The sequence below is a fragment of the Arvicola amphibius genome, chromosome 1 (genome assembly GCF_903992535.2).
Source record: "Arvicola amphibius chromosome 1, mArvAmp1.2, whole genome shotgun sequence".
NCBI classification, from domain to species: domain Eukaryota; kingdom Metazoa; phylum Chordata; class Mammalia; order Rodentia; family Cricetidae; genus Arvicola; species Arvicola amphibius.
In genome coordinates this window covers 10,077,255-10,093,349 of record NC_052047.1, presented here as the reverse complement: position 1 = coordinate 10,093,349, position 16,095 = coordinate 10,077,255, and the positions used below count along the sequence as shown (strand labels likewise).

Genomic DNA, 16,095 nt, shown 5'->3' with positions numbered 1-16,095 from the left:
ACAAGGCAATCCAGAGCTATTGAGGCTCATTTGTCCCGGAGCCTAGCAGCGCTCCCCTTTCTCTCCGGCTGCTTTCCCTGCTTCCGTAGCAGCAGCAGCTATGGTAGAAGCAGATGGTGGCTGATTGGGGGAGCTTTGTGGCTCTAATGCTGAATACTTTATGGAAAAGGACTTTATCATGCTTGGTTGGGCAGAGGAACAAGGGGGTGCGATTTATGGCCAGGAAAAATAAATCTTTTTCTAAGTTGTGGTTCCTTCTCACCAGTGTCTCCTTTGCCCCTGGGGTCAAACACTAAGGAATTGGTTTGATTTGATTTGATTCGCCTCTCCGCTAATAGCATTTTTTAGTCAGGGTCTGCGTGGAGTGTGCACTGAGAGCCAGCCGATTATGAAATACTCCCACGTCGCTGGTGACGCTTCAACATTGTCTGGCCACGGGGTGAGGAGCAGAAGGACATGGTCTCAAAGGCTGTTAGGGGCTGTGTTTTCCTGTAGGTCTTGCTGAGTGGGGCCTCATTGCTGTTATCCTACTAATCAAGGAAGAAGAGAAAAGGGTGCTTCCATAGTCAAAGCCAGAGAAGGGCATTAATCTTGAAGAACAGAGGAACTGACAAATCTGGGGAGACCCGGCATGCTTCCCACTCTGAAGGAGTCTGAACTGGAAGATAGTTGGGCACTTCTGTGAAGGCAACGTTTTTGGAATTTAAATTCAGTTCTTGAGAGATCCACACAAGGCAGCCTTCTACCAGAGGGCAAATCCATCTCCACATATGCCCTTACTATTCACCTTCTCCTTTCCTCTCCTGAGTTTTGCTTCTCTTCAGATGTGTTCTGCAGCTGCTAAGAGAGTACTTGCCCCTCCCCCTGCCTTTAGAACCAGTTCTACAACAATGTTACCCTAAGGTCATTGTGTCCCTAAGGTACAGCATCACCCTGTGCCTCCTGAGGGCACAGAGAAGTAACATGCATAGCTAGCTCCTGGAAGCCTGGCACCAGAAGAGGCCAACTAATCTCAGTTGTTGGCTCTCTCTACTTCAGGCATATTCATTGCTTTTCTGATCTCTGAAATGCCATTTTTTTCATTAAATATATATGTATATATGAATACATATTAAGTATATATTGTCCATTTAAATATATAAAATGTATATATGTGTATATGTGTATATATCCTCCTCTGTGTTCCATACCCCTTTGTCATACTTTTCATATTTTATCCTGATCCTAGAAACTGAAAAGATTAAGACAGCTTCCATAAATGTCACACAGTTTTCTGCCACTAACTTCCTCCTACCTCTCTTAGGAACACTGGCACCCACATGCCAACATGCACCTTAGCATCTTATTTCTCTCTAGAAAGGAGAAAGCATGTGGTAATAGATAATGGAGCTAAGAGTCAAAAGTTATATTCCCTGAGCACCTCACAAGGTGGCATGCAGATGCTCCGGACAACTCACCTCTGGCCTTTTCCTATGTGCCAGGCCAAATGTTCTGCCACACTTAATTCTTATGCTGACACATTGACTATTTTTTTTTATCATCATAGGTTTACCCTTGCTTCACAGGAAGCAGCAATGCAGAGAAACTGGCATAGAGTCAGAGCTGTGATCTCAACACTACTAGCCTGCTCTTGGAAGTTCAGAGAGGTTAAGTGATTCACTCAGACACATAACTTGATAACTCAAGACACAGTTTTCAAATATACGTATCAGCATCTCAAATAGACAGCTCTTAACTACTGTCTGTTATCCTTTCGGAGGAGGTGCAAATGTCTCTGGGTCCAGGGACTGGGCTGGAGATTTCAGATAGCTGAAGATTATAAGCTTGGGACAAACATAAGTAATCCTGGCTGCAGAGGATGTGCACAGTAACAGGAAGTGATTGCTGTTTCTTCTCGGTCCAGTCCATGCTCTAGGCTTCTAACTAAGGAGGATGTTCATTAATGAAGGCGTTGAGACCTCCCCAGGATGTCAAAGACTGAAATGAAACTAACCCTGGCTCTTGGAAGTAATCCCTTACCATCTGCCCAGCAACTGGCTTTCCAAAGCTAGCTCGTCCTGGTTCCCTCACCGAGAACTCTCTGCAATCCCGAGGCAGCTCTTGCCAGCTAGTTCAATTGCAGGAAATGGGAGGCTGAGCTAGGTCACTGGCAGCCAGCTAGTGAGCGTGCTAACACCGGCAAGCACTCTCCAAAGCTGGGCGACCTGCCAGGGCCAGGTCATGCATTCTCCAGCGTAGCAGGTGGGGAATGACACTGAAGGAGTATTACTGTCAGAGCAGGCTATACCCTGGAGACACCCTTCAACAACAGTCGCCTAGCGCCTAGCTTTGCTATTAATTGAGAGGAAGCATCGGGAGGTTAGGCAGTCCTAGAAATATGACAGGGCCTTAGAATTTCTCTGGGCCTCTGCTTAAGGAGAACCCCCAATTACACTGGTTAGCCTGCCCCTGCTCCAAGCTCAAGGTTCCTCATGCGTCTCTAAAGACTGTGTCCTCCACGCCAGGCTACATCTTTGGTCAACAGCTCTGCATTATGGTGAATTTAAGCAAATATTAAGGAGCCCCCGCTACCTTCAGGCCTGGGAAATACTGTTGGGTGCTCCCTCCTTGAGGCCTGTGGTTTGGCTTTCTCTGGAAGACTTTTAACTCTGTCACTACTGCTGAGATGTGGGCGCCTGAGAATCCAGACATCAGAAATTTCTCAGATCTAGCAGCAGGGCCCATACTTTGCCTTGTCTCCCAAACTCTGAGTTCAGATTCCATTTTAAGGGGTCTTGGGATATAGCACCCAGTGAGTGTAGGGAGGAAATGTAGTCTGCTGTAGTCACAATGCATTGGCTTTCTCCACAAGTTCAGAGGAGCCCTACTTGTATGCAAACAATATGCTAGGACCTCAGACAAACCGAGAACTCATGCACGATGCTGATAGTCATCTGCTCATCCACAGACTCTTCACAGTAAAATTATATCGAGAAAATATATCTTTCATAACTCTACTACTTTGGCTCTCTCTGGGGCCAATGGCTTTATCCTATGATTTCCCCTGAATTGTGTTCTTGAAACAGTGTCACATGAAGACATGCAACTAGGAGCAATGAGTACATTACAGACGCACAAACAAGGAAAGTAAGAGAAAGCCATATTTTTAATTGCTCCTTTCAACAACTTTCATGCTCTGTCGTAAACACATAGGCATATGGAGAAAGGGTTAGCAAATGTTACTGGAATGGAAGATGACCCTTCAAACATCATGGAAACCAAGAGAGCCTGAAGTGGAAAGAACACCGGTACTGAGATTGTTTGGCCTCTCTTGTTGCAGGCTTCCAGGGGCCGTATACATAAGTCCCTACACATTTACATTTCTGTGTGCCTTTAGTTATGGTCCTTGGGATGGGAAGGTCTTGGGGACAGGGTGAAGCTGCTGTAGAACAGGCTCTAACGGCAGAGACGAGTGCACTCCAGCAGCAGACACAGCGCATCTGAAGCAAGAGAAGCCAAAATTCAGAGGGGTGGAAGATAAGACAGAGGATAGGGGAACAGCTTGGGGTGCATTTGGCCCCCAGTTGGAGATTGCCCTATATGTATCTCTAGATATTTGAATCTCAATTTTACTCTAAAAGTGTTACAGTCATCCAGAGGGAGACAGAGGAAGAACCATGAAGTAAGTGTATGGTTGTTTTGGCCTACATTGAATTTGAGGCCTAGGAAATCACAATACTACAGTCTTCAGAGTCTGTTATATTTACTTGGGAGTATTTCAAAGGATCCACTTGGCAATTTTAAATCTAAATTATTTTCTAAAAACATAAATTCTTGCCGGACTGTGGTGGCACACACCTTATAGTCCCAACACTTGGGAGGCAGAGGCAGGTGGATCTCTTTGAGTTCAAGGCCAGCCTGGTTTACAGAGCGAGTTCCAGGACAGGCTCCAAAACTACAGAGAAACCCTGTCTCAAAACAACAACAACAACAACATGAGTTCTTGTTAAAATTTTATGGAGGCTCATTAATATATTGGTTATCCTGTTACTGGTGACTACCAAACCAGCTGGAGAAGTCGCTTCTCATCTAATCATTCAAAAGCACAAACAAGCTTCCATGTCAGTCCCTACTGCCCAGGGTTTCTTCTAGCTCACAGAATACAGTCACTGTCGTCCGTGACACCTACGCTGCTACTCTTGCTTCTGATAAACTTCTCATCTTTGAAAACCATATTTGCTGGTGATTTTAAGTACTTTTTAAAAAAAATCTGTTGAAAGTTATAGGCTTTCCACATAGCTTTTGAGAAAACATCCTATACTGATGTTAAATTAACGTATGTCACACCCGTTGGCCACTGGCATCGAGATGATGGGAGACAGCTTGCACTCCAGCAGTCCAATGGGCTATAAGCAGGGGAGTAATTTAGGTGTTCAGAGGACTTCTAAGACCCTTGCAAAGCAATGCGTTTTTCTCACTATTGCTATCATTGATATCATTTTCCACCCTCAAAGGTATCAACAACTATATCATCATTAGCAAATTCCCAGCTAGGAAGGCCTGATTATGTGTACACTCTGGCTAGACTCCTTCCCCAAGAGAAGAAATGTTTTTCCTGCTCACCCTGCAACACAGTTCCTTGCAGGGTAAGTGCAGATCTGCTGGGAAGGCCAGCTGGAGTCAGACACTGGGGGGGGGGGGGGGGGTGAATCTGCCTGAGGTTTAGAGTTACAGTTTGAACCGAGGTATGGGCTGGATGGACCTCAAGTGTTGACTGACAGGATAAGGTCTTTCTCCTGGCTGGGTGAAGAAGTTTGTTGTAGAGCCTCTCAGCTTGGTGACATTCTCCAGATTTAGGCCAGCCTCATCAAAAATCTCCCTCTTGACAGATAATCCGCAATCCTACCCGCCTGGCCATGGAGAGAAGGGCTGAGCAGCTCACTGGGATCTGCTGCTCTGCTGTTCTGCTCACCTTGTATAGAGCCCTTGAGGGCCAGTGCTGTCAGAGTCTGGGAAGCATTCAAGAATCTACAGAGGCGATAGAAAACTAGCTGCCCCTTGATAGATCTCCAGATATTCATCTAGGGTACATCTAAGGGTCAATATACTTGACTTGGTTCACACATTCTCCCCATTCAGGTGAGTGTGAAGTATTCATTTTTAGATTAATATATCATCTTCTAGAAGTCATATTCAGAAGCCATTGAGCCAGTAGGCTGCCACTCATGCCCAGGAAAGGATGGCAGAGCAGGGCATGGATGAGACGTGCTGTTGAAGATTAACTAGCTCTCAGGTCAACCCCAAGAAAAGTATAACTGGGACTCAGAACCCCTCAGAGGAGGATTTAAACTTTGGAAAGGTAGCTTGCAATCACAATGGCACCAATGGTGGTAGTGTCTACACTTACAACTGCACTAAAGACAGCTGAGGAAAAAAAGAACGGAAGGACAGAAAGCCTTTCTTTTTCTTTCTTTCCTTTTTTTCCCCTCTGAAGAGTCAGAGTAAGTGAAAAATCAGGAATATTAACTTCTTCCTGACAGGGTATAGAATTATCCATCCCATAAGATGGATAATTTCCCAGGACCAGACTATGAAGCATGTTTTTTTTTTTGATAACCATCCAGTGGTTATTAAGACAGTAATATCCCAAGAGAGTGATAGAGCCAAACTGAGCTTACCGCATATGCTTGTAAAACACAAATTTGTGCTCTCGATTTTGGTGAACCTTTATCCTCAGCAAGATATAAAACACATAATCAGATTAATCTCTCACTCTCTCTTTTAAGTCACCAAGTATCATTCTAAGAATAAAAGAAATCGGCAGCCTAGCGTGGTGGCTCACGCCGCTAATTCCATCACTCAGGAGGCAGAGGCAGACGGAACTCTGTGTTTGGGGCCAGCCTAGTCTAGGAGTGAGTTCCAGGACAGCCACGGTTATACAAAGAAACCATGCCTCACCCCACCCCTACCCCACCACCACCCCACAGAAAAGAAAAAGAAAATGAATTGAAACCCCCATCAATAGTTTTGGTATCTGGCAGGTGTTTCTCCCAAACCAGCGGCAGTGTTTCTGCTTCTGAGTGCAAATCATCAGTCATATTTTTTTCCCTTAGAAAACTCCTTATTCTGAGTGATGAGGTTAGATAGTATCCCGCTGTACCTGGGAGTTTCCCCGCCCCCAAGTCTGACAACCTCTTCTGCAGACATCCCCGTGGGAACGTAACCAGCATAGGAAGAGCTGCCACCCTCTGCTTTGTGACCATCCTTTCATCTCTGAGAATAATGTTCCCTTCATCTTTAGGAATGATTTTCTGTTCACTATGAATTGCGTAAGTCTTTTGATCACCAAGACTGTGCTGGTGGATTGCTTTGGCAATAGAATCAGAGATAGAAACCAAGACCTGGACAGACAGAAAAACACTGTGTTCTTGCCACCAGTGGCCAATCCTTCAGTGACTTCTTGGAGATGTCTTTTTTTTTTTTTTTTTTCTCCCATGATGGACCTTTTACATCTGTGAGGCCCTGCTTCTGCCACCTGAGAGAGAAATTCACTGGGAACCGAATTTCACTTCTGGCCCCTTTCTTCACTCTCCCCTTTAGGTCATTAAAGGGGCCACTTCAATACTCATCTGCCAGCGCCTCTCACCTCCTCTGCCATAGTCTACATGGGTGGTTTTGTTTTTCCCACAGCTGCAAAGAACCTTGCCATAGCAGAGCAGAGAAGTGCCTGTACTCATTATGGTGGCACTTCTACTTATTTAGTTGGAAATAAAACCCAAGGAAAGAGCTCCAAGTACATTCATCAACCCAGCATTCTATGTCATTGCATAAAACCATTGAGTGCGGTGTGTTTTTATAGCGCTGTCTGAGGCCAGATAAATGTCTCGACTCTTCATTTAGCATTGCTGAAATCCAGTAAGTGATTTCAAAGTAGCGTGTGTGCTCCCTTAGCCCACACACTGCTAGAAAAATAAAATAATTTGTGGAGTCTATTAATGTCCTATTAAAGATTGGTTGTCATTTTGACCATTTATATTACCGAATAAAATGCATACCACTTACAATATTGGAAACCTCTGAAGCAGGAATTTCAGTATAGCTGTTTGTTTGGATATGCCAGTCATGTGTTTGGTCTTCAAACAAAAGGGCAACTCAGATCTTTAAAATGTGTGGGATTTTAAAATGTAGACCCTTTAACCTAAAAGCAGGAAGGAAATTCACAAAGAGGATAGGAAATAAAGTGAGATGAAACATCTGTTAGTCAGATTCTTAAAAAAAAAAAAAAATCTTTCCTCTGGACTGGAAGGCAGCTAAGTGGTAGAGAACTTGAGGTAGGTAGGCCTCCCTCCTCCCTGATGGACTGAATTCTAAGTTCTCTCTAGCTTTAGATTTGAAAGTCAAGCTCATTGACTCCCACCTTAAATACCAGAGTCATTCTTTATTTCTCACCAGGTAGAACCAAGAATTCAGTACTTGAGCAGAGATGTATACAGAGAGAAAGGAGACATAACACTAGAGGAGAAAGAATGATACAAGAAAGACAGCCTCCATCGAGAGCTAGTTTTCTAGAAACCTCCTTCTGGGGTGGAATGAGTGTTTGGGGTTTCTACAGGATGTACACAGATTGTTAAAGTGCATGGGCAGAAGATGTTTTTCTAAGACAAACTTTGTCTTTTCTAAATGATAACCAAAGCAGACACAAAGCACTGTGCTGTTCAACTCATCAATGGAACTAAGTTCCCCAGCAGGCCTCCCATTGATGCCTGTGTTTCCTGAATCAGGCCTTGGTTTCTATACCACCACAGCTCTCCAAGAACTGAGTTTCTTATGGGTTTGGTTGTGAGCATAGTCTCATCTCTCCAGCCCTAGAACTGATTTCTATCATGCTTTTGTATTGCTTACCTCTTGGCCTTTCTGGTCTTCCATGTCTTTTTTTACTCTCAAATATCTCCACTTAAATATCTTGCCTATATTCTTTTACCCAGGGGCTTATTTTCCAGATTGGAGACAGCTCTTTTCACATTTTGAATTCTCTTAAATATCAGTATGGGGATGCTGTGTGTATGAGAGAGAAAGGGGACAAGGAGAAGAGTGAGGAGAAGGATGAGAGGAGGGGAAGAAGTAGGAAGAGAGGAGGAGGGTGCAGAAGGTTCAGAATGAGGGGAAACCAATGGAGTCCTAAGAAAAGTCATGGCTGAATGCAGCTGCAGCCTCTTGCATGGATATATTTGAAGACTGCAATTTAACTGGATATTTTAAACTGAACCTACTTACAGAGTAGAAAGGTCTCTTTAGGTGGAAGAAGAGCCGCTGTTCAAGAACGTTCTTTGAAATGTCAGTGATCAACCTGGAAGTCAAGTGAGAATGTTGACCTTTCTCCTGGTCTGTGATGATTGTGTCTTTTTTTTTTTTTCCTGCAGCCCCAGTTTAACTCTAGGCAGGGGTTCTGTCTCAGCAAGACTGGCAACTTTCTGGGGAAGGTGAGGAGATAGGATTCCAGAGAAGTGAACTTCTAGGAAATTCCTTACATTCCTCCAATATCCATTCCTCTCTGGCCACAGGTACACGCAAGGAAAGACACTGGTGTCTTGCTGCCTCCACGGTTCCAGAGGGAAGTCTCGGAACTGCATGAGGATCGTACACTCAGCTGCTCTTTGCCAACCCTTCACACACTCACCCTGAGAGGCAGGGACAGGGACTGTCGCCTTAAATCCTGGTCTTGCCTCTTGCCCTTTAGCAAGAAAACTAGGCAATTGAATTTATACTAAGCCTGACCTATTGCCCAGCTGAATGCCGTGAGAGTGGGGTGTAGGAATTGAGGGATCGCCTGTGCCACTCAAAGGCCTTTCTTCCCGTAGGAACAGAAAGCCTACCAGAGAAAAACAGCCCGAGAGCCCCCAGCGTCATTGTGTTGTGGCCCCTGCAGAATGGGTAAACTCTCGGGGCTGTCAAAGACCGCAAGTCATTATCATCAGCTGCCGCTCTAAAGGACAAGCCAGCGCCTCTAAGTGGCTTAGTGCACAAACGAGGCTCCCGAGACAGCCTCACTCCTGCGACTCCATCCACTCCTCCATCGGCGGCTAGATGTGAAAAGCTCTTGAGAGACCGTCTCAGTAATAATTTTTACTTTACTTTGAACCATCCTCTTTTACCCCGAGGTCTTAGAATCCCGGCCGCAGTTCCCATTATGGGACCCCTTGGGGACCACACAGAACACCACACAGAGGGTGAAAAGCTTTAACGCCTGAGTCTAACGACTCAGGCTCTTCCCAGCAACACTCTCGCAGCTCACATCCACTCAGGGACCCTTGTCCTGGGACCTGAAGACTACCCAAATCCCTTTAAGAGGTCTGGCAGCATTCTGGATTTATCTTTGTACCCCATCCCTTGGGGCAGGAGAGGACTAAGGGAAGTTCCCACAAAGTGCACCCCCTGGTCCCCCGAATTTACACAAGTCTTCCTGCTAGGTAGGGAAAACGCTTTTTAAGAGAGACCGGTTGTCATCTCCTAGGCCACTAGCTTCACAGATTAACTGCAACTAAACAGCCAGAGAAGCCCCGGGAGGGGGGGGGGTAAATTCTCTCACACACCCCTCTTTTTTGAGGGAGGAGTGCTTAACACTCAAACTCTGGGGACTTATGTGAGTAGTCCAGGCACTGGCAACTACCAGTTCCTTGTCCTAGATCCTCCCAGCAAAACGGAAAAGAAGCGCTCTGCTCCTTCTGGTACCTTCCTTCCAGAGCCTGAAACTGACTTTGCCACCCTAAGAGTTCCAGAATGCCCCAGCCGCTGGAGGAGGCAAGCCAGGCTGCTCTTGGGGAGTCTATGCCCTCTTGGGGAAGGAGCTCAGGAATTGCCTGGCGCTGGCAGGCCGGAGAAGCCAGGCTTGCCGCAACGGAGGGAGCTCCCAGACCAGAAAGAGTTAAAGGGAGGGGACGTGGGCTGTCACGCGTCATTGGGCAGATTATGTGCAGCAAACAAAAAGTGTGTGTCTGCGTGCCAGTCAGTCATTGCATCGGGTCCATCTGTACAACTCGCCTCTCTCTCTCTCTCTCTCTCTCTCTCTCTCTCTCTCTCTCTCTCTCTCTCTCTCTCTCTCTCTCTCTCTCTCCTCTCCTCTCCTCTCCTCTCCTCTCCTCTCCTCTCCTCTCCTCTCCTCTCCTCTCCTCTCCTCTCATCTTTCTATCTTCATCTCTCTTCTCTCTTTGGACAGAACCTACAAGACTGACACCGACACCTCTTGACATGGAGATACACTAATGTAATAGGCAGGAAGGAACACTGGGTTGCACCCTCTCGGTTCCAGGTGGCCTTATTTGGGCGACTCGGTCCTGACCTTATTTCTGGTAAGTCTATTTGCATTGACGTGGGAGGGGGATGGGGAAAGGGCAGGTTGAGTGGAAAGAGTGAGGCAAAATTTGCTTCCTTTCTCCTCATTATCTAGAAGATAGAAGGGAAAGCTGAATGTTATCTGCACAGGCAATAAGATTATACAAAGGGAGGAGCGGGTGGGAGCACTTTACCCGAGAAGCCAGGGACTGGGGAGCTCGCGGCGGCGAGACAATGCCAGCCCCGAGTAGAGGGAGAGTATCAGGAAGCAGCGAGGGCAGCGACCGGGTTTTCAGCAAGTCCACCGGTCTCTAGGTTTCCCCGGGTATCTGCGGAGGAAGAGAACCCGGGGCCTAGAGATGGGCGTCGCACTGTGAAAGGCTAGCTGGGCTCTGTCTATCGCTTATTGTGGCTGCCTTGCGTCCTGGCGGCCACCTTGGCATCACCGACCGGTATTAGCCCTGGCGTGGGACCTTTTCGCTGTATTGTTAGATAGAACTGCATTTTAATGACTGCGTCCCTGCTGTTGCCGAAGTAGTGGGCGATCTCCTGTCACAATGAAATGCTTCCGTATAAGACACTGGCAAAAGCGGAGCAGAAATCGAGGTACGAAATGTTGGAATACAGGCAGCTGGGGAGAGAATGGGATTCTGCCGAAAAGGAGGCAAGAAAACCTGTATTCTGCAAGGTATTTGGTCTGCAATTGGAAACCAAAAAAGAAAAAAAAAAAAAAAAGGAAGAAAGAAAGAATCGAACTCATCCAGGACAGAGTGTAACATCAAAACTTTCTGTTTTGTGGTTATTTCCTTATCCCCGCTGTCTGGAATATATACTTGCCATTTGGGTCATACGGAAGAATGAATAGAAAGGAGGCTAGCCAAAGTTTCAGGCATTACCTTTTAATCACTTTTGTAAGACTAATTGGTTAGTAGATAATGATATAAAAAATACACATCGGCAATATTGTTCTTTAATGAGCCGCTAGCTGTATAAGAAAAGAATAAGCTTCCCCCGTACTTAGATTACATAAATACTGAGAAATCACTGTCAATGGTGAAATTATTAGGGAAAAATCAACTTAGAGGATTCATTAGATCACTTAGAAAAGTGGCATGGCCAGCTAAAAGCTAGTTCAAATATCTTAGACGATTGCTTTCTTTAAGTGCTAAGTTTTGTTAAGGGGTGGCCAGTGGCTGAGGAAGGAAACCATCCCTGTATGACAGCTTAATAGAGAGCCCTCCACTGGGGCACTACTTTCTAAATTGCCGCGGATTAAACAGCTGGAGGGCCCACTAAGGACCATTCAAGCAGGGCTGCCCCCTCTTGCCCAAACAGGGTGGTATCCAGGGATGTGAACATTCACCAATCATAACACACTGTGTTTCAGACAGGGGACACTTCAGGCCTGCCCTATACCTGCTCGCTTCATGGGCCACAAGCGACTCAATCCACCCCCTTGTATAACAAGGTAACTGGGATTCATCCTCATCCATAAATAAGCATGTCGAGAAAAAAAATAATTACCTCTGCTTGCTGCTTTTAATTAAAGCCTCGGAGGGACAGTGTTGGATTATGGTAATGAGCAGACATGCGTCCCTTCTTGTAGGCTGCAGAGAAAGGTTAGCCGACACAGAATTAGTGGCCCTGACACTCCACTTGAAATCCATTCGCCATGCTCCGTTGTCCCCGCTGCTGCTAGCTAAGGCTGCTCCCCTCATTAGAAGAAAAGAAGAAATTAGATCGAGGCACCAGGTCCAGTGCACAGGAAGACAGGACTTTCCCCCAAGGGCTAGAAGTTTTGTGTGTGTGTGTGTATGGGGGGGGGTGTATTCAGTCAGAAAGAAAATCCATATATGCTGGTTTTAAAAAAAATACCCTACCTTTCACCCCAAATCCTCAGTCAATGCATCCAGAAGAAATGTAGATGTGATCTAGTGTTCACACGCTCTTTATTTTCTTTTTCTCAAGCAGGAAGCATGATCTCACACTTCCCTTTCCAGATATTTAAAAGGAAAGAATAATACTTCGAACTTGGCGTCTTAAAAACCTGCCAGATTGTTCTGCTTTATTTTTAAAATAGGAGCAATGTAAAAAAGCCGGCAAGTGCAAAGAAAATATGTCTAGTAGCGGAAACGCTCTGCCGGGGTTCATAGCAGGAAAGGCAATAACAACTTGCTTCTTGTCCTGTGTATCTGTCTCCAGTGATGGAGGATTCAGGCATCCAGAGAGGCATGTGGGATGGAGATGCCAAGGCTGTCCAACAATGCCTGACAGATATTTTTACCAGTGTATATACAACCTGCGACATCCCAGAGAACGCCATATTCGGGCCCTGTGTTCTGAGTCATACTTCCCTCTACGACAGCATCGCCTTCATAGCACTCAAGTCCGCTGACAAGAGAACAGTTCCTTACATCTTCCGGGTAAGTCTCAGCTGGTACGGTGGAGTTGTCTGGGAGCAAGCATCCCTGTTGGGTTAAGCAAGGAACCATCCTAAGGACAGTGAGGTAGTTTGAGCAATCATAGTGAGCACTGTAAAGATTAGAAAAGAAGAACTAGACTCAAATTATCAACTGATTTTCTGAGAAAATTTGACTCGAAATACTAAAGATTCGTAAATTGGTTCCGGGCAGATAAGCAGTTCCTAAATTGCTGGGGGTGGGGGCCTCTCTCTTGGGCTGGGACTATTTACTTGAGAAGTACTTCTCCCTAGGAGTGCTTTTACATGTCTGGAGTATGTTTGTTTTCCAACCTGGGAAGTCTCCTCATTTTCTGAACATTACTTTCTTTAGTCAGGATTAGTTGGTGTTCCGAGTTTGTATTTAAATAAATGGTAATTGTTTTGGCAGCCAAGCATCTTTAAATCCACGTTTGTGTTTGCTACAGGCCTCACATTTCCTAGTCTTTCTTTTTGAAGAAAACCGGTCGTCAGTCCTTCAAAGCAGGGCTAGGAAGATGGGCATGAGTGCCACAGAATAATTTCTAAGATCCAAACTCGCTTTTTTACTTCTGAAACACACGAAATTCCCTTCATTCTGTGATAACTGAAAAAAGAAATTCTCAATAGGCTAATCTATAAAACTAACTTAATGATGCAAAGGATTTGCATTGGCTGCAAATATAGGGATGTGGTCCGACTCTGGTCAAGTTTTGTAAACTTTGTTACGGATGTTTGGAAAGAACAAAAACCAAGAAGAAAAAGCCCTAGTTTTTCTGGTTTCTGTCTTTCACATGGACTCCCCTTCTTGTCTTTTTTAAACATTATAGGTAGATACTTCTGCAACAAATGGCTCCTCAGAAGGTCTCATGTGGCTAAGGCTAGTCCAATCAGCCAGAGATAAAGAAGAACAGAACCTCGAAGCTTATATAAAAAACGGACAGCTGTTTTACCGCTCTCTCCGAAGGATTGCCAAAGACGAGGAGTTACTCGTTTGGTACGGGAAAGAACTGACTGAGTTACTTTTGCTCTACCCCTCTAGATCCCACAAAATGAACGGTAGGTTGGCTTGCGACCAGCGTTTGGGTCGGTCGCTAGCGGGGGAAGGGGGAGAGAAGCCAAGGAACAGCTGGGACTAACTCAGGCTCCTTGGGCGCATCTTGCTTCTCTTGCGCACCTCAAAGGACAGAGGCAGTTTCTGAGGTTTTTGTCTAGAATGGAGCTAGGACAGAAAGGGGAGGAAAATTGGGGTGCATCTGGGTTGATAAACATACTTCACCAAGTCAAGAAGGAAAGTTGCACCAAGTAGGACAGTATATTCTCTCCTCGGCACTCAGCCCAGGGAGATAAAGTGGATTTGTTATGGGGATGATGGTTAAATGGCCTGTGGGTAATGCTGACTAACCATGTGATGTGGTGTGTGTGTGTGTGTGTGTGTATGTGTGTGTGTTTGTGTGTGTGTTTGCGCGCGCGCGTTGTTTGCTCACTAAGCAGGGCCGTCCCCTTACACATGCCTGGAATGCAGCCAGCGTTTCCAGTTTGAGTTCCCCTACGTGGCGCATCTGCGATTCCGCTGCCCCAAGAGACTTCATAGTGCTGATGCGAATCCCCAAGACCAGCAAGGTGTCGGTGTGGGCACTAAGGACCACGTCGGCGGCGGTGTCAAAGAGCAGCAGCAACAACCGCAACAGCAGCAGCAACAACAGCAGCAGCAACAGGAGGCGCCCTTGGTCCCGGGCCCCAAGTTCTGCAAAGCCGGCCCAATACACCACTACCCGGCGCCGTCTCCGGAGGCTGGCAACCAACAAGCCGTCGCAGGTGCGGGCAGCGCCAAACCGTCCACGGACTTCCACAACCTGGCCCGGGAACTGGAAAACTCCCGGGGAGGCAGCAGCTGTTCGGCGGCCCCGAGCGTTGGCGGTGGCCGCACCGGCCACCAGGAGGCGGAGCTGAGTCCTGACGGCGTCGCCGCCGGCGGCTGCAAAGGGAAAAGGAGGTTCCCGGAGGAGGCGGCTACGGAGGGCAGCAGCGCGGGGTTGGCGGGTGGCCGTGCGCGCTTCTCGGAGCGGCCGCTGGCCTCCAAGGAAGAGCTGGTGTGTACCCCGCAACAGTACCGCGCCGCGGGCAGTTACTTCGGCCTGGAGGACAACGGGCGGCTCTTTGCGCCGCCCAGCCCGGAGACCGGCGAGGCGAAGCGCAGCGCCTTCGTGGAGGTGAAGAAGGCGGGCCGCGCGGCGGGCTTGCAGGAGGAGGCGGCGGAGGACGGCGCAGGAGGCACAGCCGAGGACCCTGACGCAGGAGGCGGTGGCGGTGGTGGTGGCGGTGGCTCGTCCACGCCCGCGGCCGCGTCGCCGGGGGTCGCCGAGAAGCTGCTGGCCCCGCGGCCCGGAGGTGCGCTGCCCGGCCGGCTGGAGGGCGGGAGCCCCGCGCGCGGTAGCGCCTTCACCTCGGTGTCGCAGCTGGGCAGCAGTGGCGGCGCGGGGACCGCGGGGACCGCGGGGACCGCGGGGGGCGGTCAGGCGGCTGCATCGGACGAGCGCAAGAGCGCCTTCTCGCAGCCGGCCCGCTCCTTCTCGCAGCTGTCTCCGCTGGTCCTGGGCCAGAAGCTGGGTGCACTCGAGCCGTGCCACCCGGGCGACGGCGTGGGCCCCACCAGACTCTACCCGGCTGCAGCTGATCCGCTGGCCGTTAAGCTGCAGGGGGCCGCGGACCTGAACGGAGCCTGCGGGCCCCTGGCAAGCGGCGGCGGCGGTGGCCTGCCCAAGCAGAGCCCCTTCCTCTACGCCACAGCCTTCTGGCCCAAGAGCTCGGCCGCGGCGGCGGCGGCGGCAGCTGCAGCCGCGGGGCCCCTGCAGCTGCAACTACCCTCGGCGCTCACCCTGCTGCCGCCCTCCTTCACCTCGCTGTGTCTGCCCGCGCAGAACTGGTGCGCCAAGTGCAATGCCTCCTTCCGCATGACCTCCGACCTGGTGTACCACATGCGGTCTCATCACAAAAAGGAGTATGCCATGGAACCCCTGGTGAAGCGCCGACGGGAGGAGAAACTCAAGTGCCCCATTTGCAACGAGTCCTTCAGGGAGCGTCACCACCTCTCCAGGCACATGACATCGCATAATTGATACGGAAGAACCCCGGCTTTTCACGCGTGTGCACGCACAGTCAAGCCACCTGCAGGAGCAGACACGCAAGGACATCCACCACTCCCTTGTGCCCCCAAACACTACAACTAAACACGTGCACACACAGGTCCTTCCCCTGGCCAGGGGCCTCATCATCCAAATGTTTAACTTGGGACACAGACGCACACGCACACGACAGGATGGTGGGTTTTGGATCGGGTGGGTTATTTG

The 16,095-nt window shown here is 48.2% G+C and overlaps 1 protein-coding gene across 1 annotated transcript; it reads left to right on the top strand.

Moving 5' to 3' along the window:
• The first annotated feature begins 12,512 nt into the window (after positions 1-12,512).
• On the top strand, positions 12,513-15,864 carry Prdm8 (PR/SET domain 8). Its single transcript, XM_038318276.1, has 3 exons — positions 12,513-12,731; positions 13,576-13,804; positions 14,240-15,864. Exons 1-3 carry the CDS (start codon positions 12,513-12,515, stop codon positions 15,862-15,864), a joined length of 2,073 nt encoding a protein of 690 aa, XP_038174204.1.
• The last annotated feature ends 231 nt before the right edge of the window (positions 15,865-16,095 follow it).

Coding starts and splice junctions, on each gene's coding strand:
- Prdm8 (XM_038318276.1), top strand. CDS start 12,513: ATGGAGGATTCAGGCATCCAGAGAGGCATGTGGGATGGAGATGCCAAG. Junction 12,732..13,575: donor CAGTTCCTTACATCTTCCGG/GTAAGTCTCAGC, acceptor TAAACATTATAG/GTAGATACTTCTGCAACAAA. Junction 13,805..14,239: donor TAGATCCCACAAAATGAACG/GTAGGTTGGCTT, acceptor CTCACTAAGCAG/GGCCGTCCCCTTACACATGC.